Genomic DNA, 20395 nt, shown 5'->3' on the forward strand with positions numbered 1-20395 from the left:
TTTTATTTCTAAAATTATTCTATCAACACGGACATGTATATTGACTTGTCTCGGGTGTACTGTGGAGTGAGTACGACGGTTTTGGATGTTACCGTTGAAATGCGTTAGCTCAGAACCAGCGTTAGCAAAGGGGAATGCTGCAACTGAAGGAAGGGGTTAAACGCGATGAAAAAGGTCTCCACCGACCTATATCACCTCGGTAAAGTTGGAAATTAGGTCCTATGTCCAAAATTCCGAACTATTCCTTCAAACTTTGATTCTTTTTAATGTTGCAATAATCAACTGCGCTTGTGGTTCATCTCTGCACACGCATTTGGCGGGGACGGGTGGTGATGAACGCTGTGAACGTAATAAAGTGATAGCTTAGTGAATTCCACGCAATATAGCAAAACACAGCGTTCGCATTCCACTCACACAAAAACTCGCTATTAGCGCTTTCTTAGTACATCTGGCCCTCTGTGACATACATTAAAATACATAAATAGTCAGAGATGACACAGTAAAGGCCAAAGACGTATCTCCGTTGTGGTCCCTAAGGGCAGGGGGAGAGGACAAGTGGCAGCAGAAACCTCAAGTTGCAGTCTGGATTTGTATGATGACTTGATAGTGATCCAGGTTTGCTAGGTTTGATATAGTTTTTGTATATGGAGATATTTTGTGGTGATCCTTGACGTGTGATGTTGTTATAACATATGAGCAAATTTTGCTGTTTGCTGTTTTGTGTGTTGTACCTTCATGCACCTTTAAATAATGTTCTGTGTGGTGCATTGCCGTTGTACTGTGTATTAGGCAAAGACGTTAATTCCCAGATAACAATTTCCTTTGGGCCGGATAAAAGCCTTTAGATCCAAATGTAGCGGACCTACAGTATCTGATTGTGGGCCAGATGTCGATAAAAAGTTTAAGCATGTGGCAAAACCAGTACATTACAATATCAAGTCCTGTTCTCTTGCATCTCTCGCCCACTCTGTAGTCCTTCAGCCAATTGCACGTACCATATTGAACGAGTTGACTGTAGGATCCATCTTAGCTTAGTTTCAACGTAATTGCCACGACGTTGGCATTTATGAGCTACTACAGTAATTTCCCTCATATAGGCCTACAGTAGGTGTTGAAATGTGATCGTTTCTAGAAAGCCTCGTATGCTTACTTGCATCGCAACCTTGAAAGTTCCCTGGATTTGGTGTTTCTAGAAAAGGTAATTCAAACTATCAAACTCTCAATTGCAAACAAGGACTGGGCAGTCACACCTGTGGCGTAGGCTACCTTGGGAATTGCGGTTGGTGATGTCGTCAGTGTCAGGAGCACCTAACCAAAAATCACTAAGTTGATGTTTTTCTTGTGACTCAATGATTGCGCATTACTGCAGGCTAATATAAATTAAAACACCGACTCCCCTGTTGGGCTCATTCTTGCTACTTGTGTTACCTTACGTTAATTTGCGTGTTGGTTTGAGTTTTGGTGAGTTTTGGTGAACAAACCCACATTTCATGCATACCAGTCTTTAGTGCAGAGGCTAAAGCGGGAGACTCGTTATCGATTCATTGCAGGTTCTAACCCTGCATGCAATCAACATGCTTTTGTTTCTGACTACAGTGAAACGTGGGAATAACCTTGTAATGGCGTGGAGCTATTATTTAAACTGATGTGTTCCTGGCCACTCGATGTAAAGGCTAATTAAATATATTTAGGGTCTAATCCATTGTTATGCGTGGTAGGCTATGCCTCCTTTTACTCAAAAGTGACACGGAAGGGTGAGATGCGAACCTTGGCCGCGCACGCTATGTACTGATGCAAAACAGCTGAACCAGCTTTCCTTTCCGTGGTCTACCAAAGGGAGCTATCTTTCCCCCCAAATCAGTAAGAGCTGCAGGCTGCACTCTCCCAAATCAACACGAACTTAGGGCTGTGGAGCAATAACTGGTCTTCAACTGATCGCAGAAATAAGGTTTGTTTTTGTAAATTGTATTATGGACACGTCAATACCATATAATATTATGTTCGCGCAGACTTCTGTATCGCGCAGAAGTAGGCTTGTGGTTTTATGATTGACTATTTGTCGAATCAGAGTCACATCTGCAGTAGCCTAAATTGGATAAAATGGCCTGCTCGTGATGACATGTTATTTGTTTATCTATGGTTTATCCTTGAATTTTCAATAAAGTATCTATCTATCTATCTATCTATCCTCAGTTAACATGATCCCATCGAGATCCTTAACATCGACATTCCTAACCCTGCTCACAAGTGCCACCTGGTGGTTGTTTAGGTCATTGCAGCTTCACTAGGGAAAAATCAATAAAATAAGCGTGATTCACACGTGAGGTCTCGTGAGGATCTCACGTGAAGCCGGCCAATTGAATCCAACACCTACTGTAAGCCGCACTGAGTATAAGCCGCAGGACAGTGTTTTATGCAAGTTAAAAAAAACAAAACCATATTGATACCATATTACCTGTCCCCATGTATTAACCTCATAGCTGAAGAAATGTTGCAAAATCAATGTATAAGCTGCGACTAATAGTCGGGAAATTACGGTAACATTTAACGGGTTGCACCGTGCAAATAGTTTCAATGTGAAGCAAAGCTAATACTTACATTTTACATCCAACGCCTTAGGTGTAAAGTCCATTGTAAGTACGGTTAATTTGTGAACGTGTTAATCTCATTTAAATTGTGGGGGCGTTTAATGTAACAAGTACTGTATATATTGAGAAGAGTTGCATATGCAACCGATTACGCACATTTAATTCACCTGAACACTTTTTCAATCCTGTTTGTACTCACTGGAAATTGTATGGACCTAGCAGTTACTGCGCAAAGCACAGATTCCATTGATGTTGATATTTATCATTATAGATTTCATATTAGCCATATTAGCAATATAGAGCCAGGGTCCAATCCCAATGTTGGCCTAACCACTGTGTAAGTCTGGGCCTGTAGCCAAACTATCCCTAAACAGCAAATACTACAAAATAACCACCAAAACGATGTTTTGAATACAAAATACAACATTTGAACACCCATATTGGTGCTGTTGTAGTTTATCTACATTTGTATATGATTACTCCATTTACTCAATTACTTATTTCAAACTGTATTTCTCTGGCCCCTCAGTTGTGATACTCTTCATGAACTAGCCCCTATTACAAACTAATTGAATAGCCCTTGTATACATGCTGAATATAGGTCCTCTGTATTTTTCCACAGGCTAAATCAGTATCACCTCTCTAAAACAAGCTGCAAAATGTTTGCATCACTACTGCAAAGGACAACTTCTCTTAAAGTATTGGACATGAGTAATAACAAAGTGGAAGATGAAGGACTGGGGGAGCTCTCTGTTGGACTACAAGACCCAAATTGCCAGCTGGAGACCCTGAGGTCAGTTATTCCATATGGACAATATATTCTGTCCATCCTGTAGTTTTAAGAATTGACATAGAAGAAGATAATCATATCATATTTACGGTCTGTACTGCTCTGCGCTCACCTCCACATCCATTATGACCAACAAAAGAGGAGACACAGAGCCATCTATTGATACCAAATGCTTCGATCCTTCTACGTTAGAAAACAGATGAAGTGACAGCAAAATAATAACTTCATATAGCTTGATTTACCCGACACTTTTGTGTGTTTTTGCAGCAAAGTATGTTCATAATCCAACGCTATCATGTGCTTCTCTATGGCAAGCCATGTTCATAAGAGAACATTTGCTAGATTGAAATTATTGCATGGTTTTCAACTCCAGACTCATAATGCATCCCAATTTGTTTGACAAGGAAACACCTTACTTTGTTCATTGCATTGCAATAAAACGTTGTTGTAGAGAATCATCATGAGTGCATGTAACTGCTAACTACAGTATCTGGAAATGGGGGAGGAGTTTAGATATGCTGAGAGATGGCCCTGTCACAGTCTAATGATCTAATCATCAACAATGCTTCCCCGACATTGAAAAAATGGAGCAAGTGGAATCCACAGGAAGCAGTCAAGCTTGCTCAAAGTGCATTTATATTATGAATAGAACAAGTTTGGAGGGCTGTGGCGTTGTTCCTTTAATAACTTCATGAAGGTGCTCTTTGGTAGAAAAAATACTGATAATAGGTGAATTGACCAAGGCACTCTTCCAAAAAAGTTTAAAAAGCTTTAATTCATAGGCTTATTCATGAATGATCATTAAAAATGCCAACATGTTTCGACCTTGGCTAGGTCTTCATCAGGGCAAAGTCAATTAGCAAGGTGTGCAGACAGGTATATGCATTTATATTATATTTTTGTTAATTATATTATTTTGAAGTCACTGCTGTTTACTACTAGCCTACTGTATGAAACATCTAAAGATAACAGCTGAGGCAGAAATATTCTTAAATTGTAAGGAATGACACTTACATCCAACATAATCAATGTTTCTTGGCATAGACTTTGGGGGTGTGGCTACATCGTCGATTTTACCTTTGAGTTTGAATTTTGAGATTGAGATGGGAGCACTGCCCACACAACACATTTACATCACATCAAACACGCTACCTGGTGTTAAAAGCCAGTGAAAAAAAGGTGGGTTTCCAGCAGTGATTTAAAATTGAGACAGTGAGGGGCAGGGTCGGACTGGGAACAAAATTGGGCCCTGGCATTTTTCTCCTGGACCGGCCCACCACTGGACTACCCCCCTAATACCTTAAATCTAATTTACGTGTATCTCATTGATACTTGTTCAATCATAAGGATGAAAGAACTGGCAAAGTGGATGGTTTGCTATATTTTGACACATGTCGACTACGCCACCTGAGGCCCTTCCCCTCAGAATATGAATTATTTGAAACTGAATTAAGGTATTACAAACTACCAGGCAACACAGGTTCGGGGTCACAGAAAACCAGAGAGACGCGTGTCCAAAAATAAACTCTTTTTTATTATCATCAGTAAAACAAAGGGAGTGAGTTCTCTCCAGTGTGGGTTCGCTCAAGTCAGTAGTATTCTCCAGTGTGGGTTCGCTAACAGCAGTAGTAGTAGGCTACTCTCCAGAGTGAGTTCGCTAAAGTCAGTAGAGGTGACTATTCAGGGAATGAGACACTCGTGAATAAATAGCACTTCAAATGCACTCAAGGCAAACAGTGTTAATTGGCACAATCACTCCACGCATAATCATGACACGCAGTGTACATAGGATAAGGAATAGCCCCTGTAACCAGACTGAATTCGTAGTCACTCGGATAGCAAAAACCGTAACACACCTGTCGTCACTCAACCTCGTGGTGGCTATACACAGCCAATGCAACAAACGGAATGAAACAAACACAAACACAAAACAGAACAAAACAAAACAGCAGCGTTCGTCGGAACTGGAACCAAGATGCCTTGATGTTGCCGTTCTGTTACCGCCGAGATCTGCTACACAAAGAATGTACAATTAAAACCTATGCAAGCTACATATTAGTTTAAAACAGTTAACGTGACCTACCACTCAGATGTGGTCAGTTACGACAGCCCATGTTCAGCGACTAGCTGCAGTCCTAAAACCCCAAAGTCTAAGTCAGCTTATTTCTGATAAATAGGCTACATAAACGTCACTACCAACACAAATGCCACAATCACCTACCGAAGTCGGCGGACACACAGAGCCGGCCAGAGGAGAAGCCAATACGGGGAACGGTGAAGGCTGGAGTCAGGTATCAATGCGGCTACGACGTCAGCCTTCAAACTAAAAGCTAAACTTTATAGCCGCTCCCACGTATTGATTGGCTCCGGGCGATTGGAGGTGAGCCACTCAAAGTGCCACTGCTGGCTTAGACAAGGGACGTGAGACCTTGTCCTGTTACATGAACATATGAAGCAAAGTAATCAAATAAACTAAATTCATAGACATGTGTCTATTCTTCATCCACTATGCCCTCCATGAAGTTTGGCCTTTTCATTCGAACACCTTTTCATGTGACTCTCAGGATATATAGTTTTCCGTCTCACTTATGGATACAATGTTTAATTCTGGACTGAATCACTGAAACAGAAGTTGCGCGATCGCTGTCAGTTTTATTTACTTTCATGTTGCGTCATATAGCGCCAGTCAAGGCGTCAATAATTGAATAGGCTACAGAACGGAAAATGGCAGGGGATGGACAGGATTAGCTGACAACTCTCTGATGCTCGCTTTGTCCGAGCTCAACTAACTGTATGCAGTTTTCGAGCAGCCAGATCAGACCGCTGTCTATAGCATTCACTGCCACTGGGCAGAGCAGCCACTCGTTTAAATCACACGGCTGCCTGTGAGGTAGCAGCCGCGGCCGCGGGAGAGAGACGGCGAGTGAAGGAGGGGGCTAGGGGCAAATACACACACAGCAGAGTTGTGTCGTTAACGTAATATAACTAGTATTTAGTTGATAACTTGTGGCCGTTTTACACACGGCAAAGTGGCGGATTACACGTTGTCATAATTCACTCGCCAGAACAGAAATCTACACGCCATTGGCGCTTGGCGGGTGCTAATTTTGAGCCCTGTCTGTACCACCACATAACAGCAAATACTAAGCTGTTATTTTTCCCATTTGTTTTTAAGTATTATAGATCTGTTAAATATATATAAATAAATATATATATCCGATCCCTGATCGGGATTTAAAGTCCGATTCCGATCGAGTCTGAAACCATGTGAACGACCCCGATTTCCGATCACGTGATCGGATCGGGACATCCCTAGTCCTAATCATGAGTTTCATTGAAATCCGTATTTCATTACTAGGCTATATGTGTTACAAGGTGCATACATGTGTACCCATGGACAGAGTACATGCTGAATATGTATTTTTGGTTTCCACAGGCTAAAACAATGTCACCTCTCTAAAGCAATCTGTGCAATGTTTGCATCAGTACTGCAAAGGACAACTACTCTGAGAGAACTGGACATGAGTAACAACAACCTGGATGATGAAGGACTGCAGGATCTCTCTGTGGGACTAACAGGCTCCACATGTCAGCTGGAGACACTGAGGTCAGATATTCCTTATGGACAAGATATGTCACTGTGTTAGTGAGCACTTCCCCTTTCACTTCCCCTTTCACTTCCCCTTTGTCGATATAATCCATCCAACTCAGAGGTGTGGTATATCAAGATTCTGATACATATGGGCCCTCATTTATGAAACGTGCGTACGACCTAAAACAGGTGTACGACAGGCGTACGCTATATCCACGCAAAGAATAGCATTATCAATTTGAACGTGACCGGTGGCTACGCTCGAATCTCATGTCTAGTCTCAAGTTTTTCCGTTGCTGACCGTGGGACAGGCCATGACTGCACCTTTTTGATGTTGCGTGGATCAGGGCGTAGCCCTTCATGTGAGATCACATGGCCAAGGAACACAACATGATCCCGGGCCAGGTGGCACTTCTTTGCGTTCAGTCCAGCTCCCTCTATCCTCTTAAGGACCTCATCCAGGTGTGCGAGATGCTCACACAAACAGTGGCTGTACAGAAGTATATTGTCCAAATAAACCATGCAGATGTTCCAGGGGAGGCCTTTCAACACCAGCTCCATAAAATGCTGGAACGTGGCAAGAGCGTTGGTAAGACCCGTAGGCATGGAACAGAACTGGTATAATCCACGGCCGTTGTGAAAGCGGTCTTTTCACGATCTTCTTCTGCTACCTCCACCTGCCAGATTCCAAATTTTAGAATTGGCCTCCATTCTATTCATGAATTTGAATTTGAATTGAATTGACTGCCCCACAGGAATTTGAATTTGAATTGGATTTGGAATGACAGAAAGTGGAATTAAATTCATGGCAATTCAAAGCAATTCCACAGTCACACAACAGAAAGAATGTGTTGAATCTCACTATGATGGAACTACAGTGAGTCTTGTTAACTTTTTTGGGTTTTGTCACAGGGTCAGAGGAACAGCACAGATAAGGTGGAAAAAGATATTCCGCCATTTTTGGAAATAAGCTCATTTCCCACGTCCCCTCGAGCAAAACAGTTGATATTTACCTTGTTCCAGTTCATACAGCCATTCTGTGAGTCTGGCGATACCACTTTTAGCTTCAGCCTAGCATAGATCATTGAATCGGATTAGACCATTAGCTTCTCGCCTGCTAGCTTCATGTTTAAAAGTGACTAAGATTTCTGGTAATTTTCCCATTTAAAACGTGTCTCCTCTCAAGTTAGAAAGAGCAATAAGACCAACTGAAAATGAAACCTGGCGTTTTTCTAGGCTGATTTGACATGGAACTACACTCTCATCTGGCGTAATAATCAAGGCAACTTGCAAACTACTGGCACTACTACTGCTTGTTGTCTATGGGGACTATTTTCAGATGCTGCGTACGATATCACTGCGCCTATGGTTCGTTTGCAAGTTGCCTTGATTATTACGCCAGATGAGAGTGTAGTTCCATGTCAAATCAGCATTCTTAAAAAGTGGGTGAACAGGAATAATAAGTATAAGACGTAAACTTAAGAAGAACAATACCCCCTGTGCACGCCAGAGCGTAATGTCATTTCCGCTAAAAGGTAACGATAATTGTATACATTCGGGCGCCGCTGAAACAGTTCTGAAGAGTGCTAGGAGTCACCTCACAGGTTCTATAATATTTTACTTATTTATTTCTAGTTATTTACTTCTACTTCTCATTCTACTCACCTCATGTCTCTTTACATACAAAATAAAAGTTAATCGAAATACATATTTTGTTGTATTGTTTTTACTTAGCAAGACTGAAAAGCAAGAGCAAGAACAAATAGGGCAGAATGTGACTGGTTGAACATGTTCACCCGAACTTTGACCGTGTCTTTTCAACTAGTCCTACTGTCAGCTGGTGTGGCGTTTCTGATTTCTTCATAGATCTGTAGCAGCAGGCCCTCACTGTTATCACACCATCCCAATTTTTGCCTGACACTTCTACCAGAAATACAAACACGTTAACAGATAACCATTTTAGTTACATAGTTAAACTGAACCAGGACGGTTTGGTTCGTGGCAAACATAAACAGAAGTAACATCACTAACGCTGCTATCTCAAGGTAAGCTAGGATGCCTCAGCGACTAACCCTCAAAGTCACAGAGGTAGGAAGACGCATAGAATTTGAAACCTTTTTCAAGTTTACTTGTAGTTGTTGCTCTGAAGATATGACGCACATCATTGACAGTACACTTCGGTAACTGCAAAAGGCATCTTGTTAACTTCAAACACCATAACACCGGCACCCATATCAACCGGAAATGCCATAAAATCTTGACCTCAAATGCGGAAATAGTGCGTGCACAGAGCGTATAGTGGGCTTGCTGGATTAAGCCCACTGATAATTTGGCAGACCCCCTGCAGTACCTCTGCATACCCCTAGGGGCCGCAGGCCCCCCGGTTGAAGATCACTGAAGGGGAAGAATGTTACTGTATTATGTGTTATTGTGAGTTATTGTGGCATCTTGTAAAAAGTATACCTTATTGATTTGTCCTTTTCTGTAATGTGTTATCTTCTGTCAAATTGTTATACAGACTTGCTGACTGCAACCTCTCAGAATGGTCCTGTAGCACTCTGGCTGATGTACTACAGTCACCAAACTCCCTGATAGAGCTGGACCTGAGTCACAATGACTTGAAAGGTTGTGGTGTTCCATTTCTCTCTAAGGGTCTATGTAGTCCTCACAGCAAACTGCAGACACTAAGGTTGGTGTTAAGACTGGTGAGAGCAGCGCCCACTGGACACGGTGTTCAGGGGTGTGGGCTTGACGCGCAGGATTTTAAAACTGTTTTCTATCCCTGCGTGGCTGCTACGCAACAAACATTTTTAGTGGGCTTTGCTCCGTTAAAAACAATGGTGTTCTATTTTTTTTCTTGTCGCGGCGTGTTGCGTATGTGTCCAGTGGGTGCTGGTCTTTAGACTTATATGAATAGTAAATATTATTATTATGACCAGTGCAGCGCACTTTTTGTGGTAGTTTTATATTGCCATCTAACCCTCTCTCCCTCACAGGCTCTGTAAGTGTGGTATCTCAGATGATGGTTATGTTTGTCTGGCTCTGGCTCTGATGTTAAATCCCACCTGTGTGAAAGAGCTGGATATGAGCAACAATAATCCTGGAGAATCAGCACAGAAGCTGTTATCTGATACACTGGAGGATCCTCACTGTAAAGTTGAAGCACTTCAGTAAGTATTCTAGAAACTGAAACCAGTTGCAGTCCAGCTTTGAATAATTAATTACATTAGGAAATGGCTTGGGTTGCCGACACTTTAACATGAAAATATGCATGTCGAATTGCAAAAAAGTTGAGGTACTCTTATGTAATTGTTCAGCCCCATATTCCATATTATAAAATATGAAACAGTACTCTGTGCCATACATTAAAATACAATAATCAAAGTCAGGTCATCAGGGTCAGGTATGATGACTGGATATTGAGTCAGGTTTGCTAAGTTTGATATGTGACTCGGAGAAAAATGACAATTTATGTTACGTGTGCTAAAATCATGGGTTTTTTTTGTGTGTGTTTTGAAACAGTGGGAGGTCTACACTGTATAGCCGTGAATACATTTAGCTGAAAAACGTACCTTTTCTAGTCTAAAAACGTGAGTGTTTTGAGGTGAGAAATTCAACTTCAGCAGAATGTTAGAGGCGTCTGGTTTTTACCACTCTACTCTAATATTTACGGTAAATGCACTCATTGACGACCACCAAGCTATTCGCGTGCTTTGTTGTTGTTAATACAACATAGCAAGTAGCTGCGACCTTACGTTGGTGAGTGTTGAGTCGAGTGTCAACTTCAAAGGCAGATTTCTCAGTTTCTCTTTTGGCGTGACAGGATGAACTCAACTCCTTTGAATGTTAATATTTCAGTAATATGACGTTCAATTCATTAGATATAGGTATCGTTTTGAAGGTTGATTATGCCCTTTCGTGAAAAATTAATAACTATTATTTTGAAAATTTGAACAATGTGACTGATTTTGCTGTGGAGGGTCACATATAGTCTATAGGGAACTGTTTAGTGCTGTACTCTTCATTTCTAGGCTATATGTGTCACAAGGTGTGTAAATGTGTACCCATGGACAGTATACATGCTGAATATACTGTATGTCTTTTGTGTTTTTCCACAGGCTAAATCAGTGTCACCTCTCTAAAGCAAGCTGTGTAATGATTGCATCAGTACTGCAAAGGACAACTACTCTGAGAGAACTGGACATGAGTGATAACAAACTAGGGGATGAAGGACTGCAGGAGCTCTGCTTGGGACTAAGAGACCCAAAATGCCAGCTGGAGACACTGAGGTCAGAGATTTACATTTTTTTTGATGGAATGAACCTATTACAGTATATCTTATATTTTCAGTCAAGTCTCAAGAAATTCAGCTTCAACTGTTTAAGGTAGAAACTCCATTCAAACTTTGTTTGATTTTTCAACTTTGTAACTTTTATACTTTTTGAAATATGAATTAAAAACTACTCAAAATGTCCCCATAGACTTAACATAGGCGATTATGACATAACAATAGGGCCGTTAAGCAATTAGAATATTATGCCAGGTGGCCAGGCCACTGTCAGTTTCTAAAGCCCACCAAAGGTTTTAGAACGTCGCAGCTGATCTCGTCTTGTCTCAAATATTTCGTCTGAACCCTACTTTACACCTTGTCCTAACTGGACACGATGTGAGCAAACATTACAATGGCGATGGGAGCAGCGTGATGCAACGAAACGAGAGCTTTTTCTTTTTGTCGCCTGCTTTGCTCTGCAATTTTGAATGAAAAATATGGAATATGGATGATTCAATAGAATGGCATATTTAACGGATTCAGTGTAGACAGACAACAATGAGTTTGTTTACATGTCGCTTGCTAGGATCCAGTTAGGACACTGTGTCAGGCTTTAAGCGTACAATCTCATTCTCTTAAGACTACAGATCCATGTTTCCTGTGCCCCCCCCCCCCCCCCATGCTAGCCTGGTCATACCAAAGAGGGTTTGGACCTTCTCCATTCAGAATCGATTTCAGGCAGGAGGTGTAAACTCTGTTGAAGTTTGAAACGATTGGGCCTGATTTTACCCAATCACTAACATTTGGTCGTGACAGCTATAGAGACTACAACGTGCATATGCCTGACGTCATCGTTAACACCCGCCTCCCCCCACCCCCCCCCCCGTTCGCTGATTGGTTCGTATGGAATGCATCCTGTGAAATCGAGTTCAATGGGATCAGACCCAGACGTAATGCTGAAGGGAAATGATAATTGCATTGGCTAATTCTTGTAATTGACATTTCTCGGGGCCAATCAGAGTCTTAGTACTTGCTTCAGAATCTTGAAGACCATAACTAAGAAGTAAAGAACTAACTAAAAACTGTAGGTGTAGCAAACTGCCTCCTAGTGTCTGAAAGGCCCCCAGACCTCCAAGTGTTATCTGTTCAACCACTACATATGTCTATTATCATCAACTATGCCTCCAGCCAACTATATGAAACCTCCACGTACCTAGCAACCAACATAGCAACCATTGAATTTAGGCATCTATGTCAGTTTCCACAGCAACCAACATGATTATACTACAGTAATCTCTTTATTTCTGATGATGACTGCCATGGATACCTGAACAACAACCTAGCGAAGACCTCAAGTACCCTAGCAGCAGCCTAGCATCAACCTTGCAACCACTTTCACTGTTACAACTTAGCAACCAACATAGCAACCAACATGATTAACCTAGCAACCAATATAGGAACCACCATAACTATCCAAGCAAAAGCCTAGCAACCACCTGAAGGACCCTAGCAACAGCAACAGCCTAGCAACCACTTCCACAACTGAGCAACCAAAGAGATTAACTTACCAACCAACACACTTAAAGAGGAACTATGCAGGATTGGCGATTTCATCTCTGGTTTCGGTTTCGTTGTTCGTTTTCGCTCGTTTTATGCTTGCATTTTCTCTGCAGAGCTTCCCCGACAGCTTTAGCGTGTATATTTATACATGTATAGGCTATATTTAAATATATAAATTGCAAGCGTGGTTCTTCGTCTCAGACTTCCAGATGTAAACAAGGAGCGATCGTGTCCTGCAGAAAGTTGCATAGGGTCTCTTTAACCTAACACAATTAACCTAGCAACAGCCTTGCAACCACTTGAGTTACTACGGCAACCATCGCAATTACCCTACCACCACCCTAGCAATCGTCTTAGTTACCTTAGCAACAGCCGAGCAACCACCACTACAATTTCCAACTAGCAACCAACATGATTACCCTAGCATCCACCAAAGCAACCACTTTATTGTGCATAGCAACCACCGTATGTACCCTAGCAACAATCTAGCAGCCATCTTAATTACCCTAGCACCAACCTAGCCACCACTGCTATAATGACAACCTAGCAACCAACATGATTATAAACTGCCTTATTTTGCATAGCCACTCCATTTATTCTTTTCAACAACATAGCAACCATGTGACATACCGTAAAACTCCAAACAATAGCCCGGGCTTTTATTTTGCCAAATTGCCAAAATGCACCGGCGTGTATTTGAGACAGGCGTCTATATGAGACAGGCGTTTAATTTAGTGGTGTTAGTTGAGTGTAGGTTTATTGTAGGATTAGAGATAACTACCCAATAGCATAAGCAGACAGAAAGCATGACAACAGGAGGTTACCACATTATAGTAGGGTAGGCTATATTTATTTATTTAGCCTATAATTCGAATGTGTTTCACAAATCAGATCATATTAGAACTAGCCTACTATAATAGGCTTATTAAATATGTCTTAAATTATTGGCAGCTTAAAATAACGAAACGATGTGACAGCGGGCTGAACAATTCAAGTTACCATCGAGCCTGTGAACTTGTTGCCCCTGATAATACATCAACAATAAAGAATGAATGCTACCCTGTAAAACAACTGCAATCGTGTGATTAAAAATGATCCTATTAATCGCTATCACCGTGATCCTCAACTAGGCTACAAGTTGATTTGCGAATTCCTCCTCGTCGCTCTCCTCCACTTGCCTGCCTTGCTTGCGCAGCTCCCGACCAGATGCGCAGGGCTCTCCCTCTTTGGAGACAGACGTTACAGCTCAGCCTTTACGCACCCTCTTTGGATCAACCGAGAAATATCTTGCCGCTGCTTCTCCCGAATTTTGTTAGGCAAATTTGACAACTGTCAGCTTAAATGTCATTTAAATCAAGTCTTTTTCTTTTCCGCCATGGTATTGAGAGAAACGCGGAGAAACGTGGAGAAACGAGAGAAAGTGAAACTAAACAAAGAAAGTTCGTGATAGAATATGTTGTCTAGTGCGCAAATTTAACAAAATGGCATTAATTAAATAATGCAGGACATAGGCCAATGTCGAAAAAAGTTAAGAATTTGGAACTCTATAGCTGGCTTTCACCTCCGCAGTCATGCAATTATACATTTAGTGTGCGCAATCTGTACCATCGATGATCACCACCACCAGACGATCTGACGGGTATAAGAAGAATAAATACAACTCGAAACTAAAAAAAACAGACCAGGCTTCTGTTGGAGACCGGCCTATAACCCCAAATCTGTAGTCACACCGGGCGTTTAAAAGAGACATGCGTCTATTTGGGACTCGGCTATTGTTTGAAGTTTTACGGTATCCTTGGAACAACCACTAAAATTTCAATATAGCAACTGCTTTATTTTGCATAGCAACCACCATAAGTACCCTGGCAACCATATGATTTAACCTAGCAACAACCTAGCATCTTCAAATACAATGACAGCATAGTGACCAACATAATTACCCTAGCAACCATCTTAACAGCTGCTTTATTGTGCATACAGGCCTCCAGACTATTTTTTGGGGTTGTTGCATTGGTGCACCTAGCTTTTTTTCAAATTAGGTCGCACTCTGGAGCCCTGACTTGGAAACCACCATATGTTCCCTAGCAACAACCTAGCAACCATCTAAATTGGAACCACCATAGCAACTGCTTTATTTTGCATAGCATCCACCAAAAGTGCCCTAGCAACACCCCAGCAACCATATGGGTTACCCTAGCAACAACCAGGAACCACCATAGCAACTGCTTTATTTTGCATAGCATCCACCAAAAGTGCCCTAGCAACACCCCAGCAACCATATGAGTTACCCTAGCAACAACCAAACAGCCACTATTACAATGTTGACCTAGCAACCAACTTTATTACCCCAGCAACCAGGATAGCAACCACTTTCTTTGGCATAGCAACCAACATACATGTATGTACCCTAGCATCAAAATTATAATTATCTATTTTTCCTCTGTATGATGTTTAAAAGAATATTTTATTTTTTTGCATTTTCATGAACCAGTAATTCCTTGAAGTTGCATTTCCAGTTATTCCTCTATCGCAGTTAATGCAGCTTCAACTATTTAATACCGAAAGTGCATTCAAACTTTGTTGCGTAGGTCTCACTTAGGACATCTGGGCTTTGTATTTGTAACTTTTATACTTTTTGAACTATTAATTAAAAACTACTCAAAATCTCCCCATAGATGTATCTTTGGCACTATGACATCTCAATATGCTAATTAAGCTGATTTTCAACTGTATCAGGGGCCAGCAGCTATGGCTATGGCTATGGCTATGGCTATGGCTATGGCTATGGTTATTTAGCAGACGCCTTTGTCCAAAGCGACATACAAATAAATAACAATACAAATTAAATTAACAGTGAACAATTACAAACTAGGGAGAATAGTAATATTATCAGTAGAACAATAATTTTAAGCACTAACCTAATGAGAAATAAAACAGTGAAATGAGAATAGCAATCAAATAAGTCACTCAGTTAATTATATATGATAATAATAACTAAAGCAAGGTATGGCTAAATTTAAGGACAATAGCAAAATAAATTTCAAATTCTATCAATAGACAAATTATAACAAAACAATACTATTATACAAACCATAACACATCACAAACTCAAAGGACTAAGTGCATATTAAATAAATATGCCTTAAGACCCCTCTTAAAAGATCCAACTAGGCCCCATCAAAAGGCCAGTTAAACTGATTGCACCTGTAGCCTATCAACTGCTCTGTGTTCAACTAGGCCAGCTCTCCCTGTCTCTCCATTCTACAAGGATATAAGGTTCCTTCCAACTTTCTATCCATTCATCTTCCTCAAATCATTCACTCATCCACCCACTAAACTATCTATCAGCATCCATTAAACAATCTGCCTATCAACATCCATTATGTCTACCACCATTAATTCCACTATCACAATTTTTCAACTATCTACTCTGTTTCAGGCTTTAAGCATACAATCTCGCCCTCAATCATTCCAACTGTCAATTGTCATCAATTATGGCCCAATACCAATGTGAGCACTGAGGACTAAGGACTAAAGACTCACAGACTTTATTGATCTCAGTATCTGAGTGAGTGTGTGAGGCCGCATGCACTCAGGCCTAAAAAACAATAGTTTTGGTTCCGGTTGCTGACCGACCCTGTCAATTTATGTGCGACTCAAATTTATTTTATGATCTTGAAGAATCCTCTCGAAAACAATAGTCAGCAGCATAATTTCTTTATTTCAGTTTAATTTGTATATGTGTGCCCCAGAGCCAGAATCTATGCCCTCCGCGGCTCAAAGTTTATGGGCCTCCATCCGCCTTTGAGATGTTGCTTCGTGCTCAGCAACTCACTCATTTGATTTGCCCCTAAAGAAAGTTAAACACATTAGAAATCGGCACATTTTAATAACATTTGGAAAATTCCTACCGACTCATGGCTCTTTTTTTTTTTTTAGGCCTCAGATAGGTATCTGGGATTGTGACAGCACTTCACAAGATCACATGTACTTTGCCAATGTTTAATAACAAAGACGTTACTGACATGTGCACCATACACGTGTGTCGTGCTATTGTTTACCTTTGTAATTTCCGGATTTTCCTATGGTCTCCGCGGTGAACGTCACAACACTTTGAACTGTGGGTAATTCCCTTAGGCTAGCTCTGTATCGATGCAGACTCACGGAAAGGGCTCGGTAAGTTTGTACTCAAGCCCTCATGCCTTTTGAAATTCGACATTGGGACAGCCCCAAGCCCTTATGAATTTCGTGAGAAAGCACACCAAAGTCCCTGAGTCTGTGTGTCCGGACATTCGAATTGGGCCTATGACGTCCGCCATCTGTTTCCTCTGCCTACAGTTTCAAAATAAAAGTTAGCACTAATATATTTCACTTAGATAATTTAACTATTTAAACTACTCAACTATTTAACTGTTCAACCATTCCAACTGTCAGGTGTCATCAAATGACTCCCGTCAACTGTTTCCTCTGCCCACAACAACTGTTTCTAAATAAAAGTTTGTTTTGCATTGTATGTTAGTATATGTTTTGCATTTTTATGGACTGGTAATACAAATAATTGTAATAGTTTCAAAACAGGATACATAAAAAAAAATGATTCCATGATTTCTGATCCTTTCTGTGTGTGTGTGTGTGTGTGTGTGTGTGTGTGTGACTCCTCTGTGTCTGTATGCCTGTCTGTCGGTCTGTCTGTCTGTCTGTCTTTCAGGCTCAGTAATTGTGGTATCTCAGATGAAGGTTATGTTTGTCTGGCTCTCACACTGATGTTAAACCCCTCCTGCATGGAAGAGCTGGATGTGAGCAACAATCATCCTGGAGAATCAGCACAGAAGCTGTTATCTGCCACACTGGAGGATCCTCACCGCAAAGTTGAAGCACTTCAGTATGTACCAGGAAACAGAAATATAATTTTGCAGGCTGGATTTGTATTTTTCATTAATTGATCTAAATGTTAAATAAACACAGATGAGGTGTTACCCATATGATGTTTGTCAATTTTAAAGACAATTTTTCATGTAAAGACATTTGCAGTTTATGTCATAACTAGTAAATTGCAACATTGTGAAAGATCGTAATTCCAATGACTACAAACCAATCAGTCATGCAAGTGACATTAGCCCCATTCACAGCCACACCAGAATTCAACCAAGTAGTGGAAAAAGCAATGCTAATAGCTCAGTTGTCCAAAGAAAGAACAAAAGTAAGAACAAAAGTAAATCTCCAACACAGCGGCCTTCATGCACAACAGGCAAACTTGGCAAGTGTCAATGCCCTGAGAAACCGAAGGGCAATGTGTTTTTATTCTATTTTATTTATTTAAATGTTTGCATTCATGTGTGAGACATGCATGAAAATGTATTTATTAACTTAGCTCATTCAGTATTCCCAGTATTCCCGGTATTTCCGGTATCCCCAGTTTTAACAAAACATGAAGACTGGAAACCCAGGAGTAGCCTAAATGTACCAAAGTAATTTTATTGTTGTTAAGCAAGGCCTGTTACTCGTACTTCATAAAGATTAGTACTCATTGCAATTGTAGATGTACAGGTTCCCCTTTAAACTAAAAACTATATTTTCACAAAGTTCCATATATGGAATTTCAAATTTTCAACATCAGGCAGACCAGTACTTGCCATCATTCTTTAGCATGAAAGCATAGCTTATTAGTGTATAATCTACATATAATTGTATGTGCAATTAAAACATTTATTCAGTTTGATTTATTGTAACTGTGCCTAATTGGTTGAGTTTTGTCATAATTTTGCCAAAACATTGTTCCAGATTTGCTGACTATAAACTCACATTTAAGTCCTGTGAGATTGTGGCTTCAGTTCTACGGTCACCAAACTCCCTGCTAGAGCTGGACCTGAGTAATAATGACCTGGGGGATTCAGGAGTTGAGCTTTTCTCTAAGGGATTGTCCAGTTCCAATTGCAAACTGCAGACATTAAGGTGGGTGGTAGACATATTTTTACTGACTTAGATTTCCTGATAAGGTAGAAGATCCATGACTACATAACAATAGAATTTAAATACTGAAAATGGAGTAGTTCACTGAATAAGTTGTACCTTGCTTATATTATTGCACTGGTGTAGTCAAATCAAGCAATATGGCTAGTGAGAGTGCCATCAGTAGCAGATATCGCCATGGCTGTGATAGTCGTGTTTCATTCATATTTTAATCATGTGTTATCTAGTTTTGACATCTTATTATCTGATTATTGTATTAATGCCTATCTTTAAAACCTCTGTCCAACAAAGTCATTTAAGTACTCTAGAGGTATCGTACTGATGGGGAGTACGATTTTGTTTATGGAGGAGTGTTATTTCACTACAGTATGTCCATAACTCCATCTCCATCCTTTACATCATTGTCATCAACTCTCTCTCTCTCTCTCTCTCTCTCTCTCTCTCTCTCTCTCTCTCTCTCTCTCTCTCTCTCTATCTCTCTCTCTCTCTCTCTCTCTCTCTCTCTCTCTCTCTCTCTCTCTCTCTCTCTCTCTCTCTCTCTCTCTCTCTCTCTCTCTCTCTCTCTCTCTCTCTCTCTCTCTCTCTCACCCAGGCTTGCTGATTGTCTCATCTCTAAGAAGGGTTGTGGTTATCTGGCTTCAGCTCTGACTTCAAACCCTTACCATCTAAAAGAGTTGGATGTGAGCTACAATTATCCTGGAGAATCAGGACAAGGGAAGTTATCTGCTAGACAGAAGGATCCTGACTCTAAATTGAAGATACTTAAGTATGTGTAGCATAATGAAGTTTGACTATGCAGGCCTAACCCAGGACACTGTAAATTACCACTAACACCGTGTCCTAATTGAAAGCGACTGCCGGATAGTTTGTGTCCACATTGTATCCATTAACATTCTTTAAGGAACCTTTGTTACGTCGTGAAGAAGTTAATGTCAAGGCGACGCGACGCAACTAAAATAGAAACGGACAGCGCGACAAAACAGGGTTGAAGAAGTCGCTTCGCAAAGCAACTTGTCGCGTTCGGTCGCATCGCATTCAGTCAGGACATTCCAATTGAAAATACAGGGATGGAACTGATTTTGTCGCACGCATTCGGTCGCGTCGCTTGCAGTTAGGACACTGTGTAAGACTCCCATTACATTATCAGGTCCGGGTACTGAGAAAACAGAGACATGGTTCCATATAAAAATACAGTTTTAGTAGTCAAAATCACAGCAAAGTAGTAGGCACTCTGAAGGCTGACTTCAGCGACTATAAAAACACTACACACTGAGTATGAGTCACTACAATGTCATAAAATCACAGCAATTCAGTGGAGATCAAACAGTTAATCATCATCAATAAAGCACAACAAGAAATATATATTAGGGTGTAGGGGTCAGTGTTCTGGAGTCTAATTTACACACACATTGAGCTCAATGAGCATCAAACAGGCTAATAGGCTAAATAGAAAAAACACCATGCCAATCTCTAGGTATGGTGGAGAGTATGTGATGATATCGGGCTATTTAAATTCCAAAGGCCAAGGGGACTTTATCAGGATTCATGGTATCGTGGATCCATGAAATAGCTGGCCTTTAAAAATAGAAACGTATAAAACAAATCTTCCTGCCTCTATGAGAATT

At 40.7% G+C, this 20395-nt stretch overlaps 1 protein-coding gene across 1 annotated transcript in view; it reads left to right on the forward strand.

The window, feature by feature from the left end:
* The window catches only part of LOC134082546 (protein NLRC5-like), a 176473-nt gene that overhangs the window by 147274 nt on the left and 8804 nt on the right, over window positions 1–20395 (forward strand). Inside the window, exons 26-33 of the mRNA XM_062538339.1 lie at window positions 3211–3381; window positions 6815–6985; window positions 9489–9659; window positions 9967–10140; window positions 11089–11259; window positions 17509–17682; window positions 18582–18752; window positions 19363–19536. Of these exons, the coding sequence (XP_062394323.1) occupies window positions 3211–3381; window positions 6815–6985; window positions 9489–9659; window positions 9967–10140; window positions 11089–11259; window positions 17509–17682; window positions 18582–18752; window positions 19363–19536 (1377 nt within the window). The remainder of the gene's footprint in view (window positions 1–3210; window positions 3382–6814; window positions 6986–9488; window positions 9660–9966; window positions 10141–11088; window positions 11260–17508; window positions 17683–18581; window positions 18753–19362; window positions 19537–20395) is intronic.

This window comes from Sardina pilchardus, chromosome 1, assembly GCF_963854185.1.
Source record: "Sardina pilchardus chromosome 1, fSarPil1.1, whole genome shotgun sequence".
NCBI classification, from domain to species: domain Eukaryota; kingdom Metazoa; phylum Chordata; class Actinopteri; order Clupeiformes; family Clupeidae; genus Sardina; species Sardina pilchardus.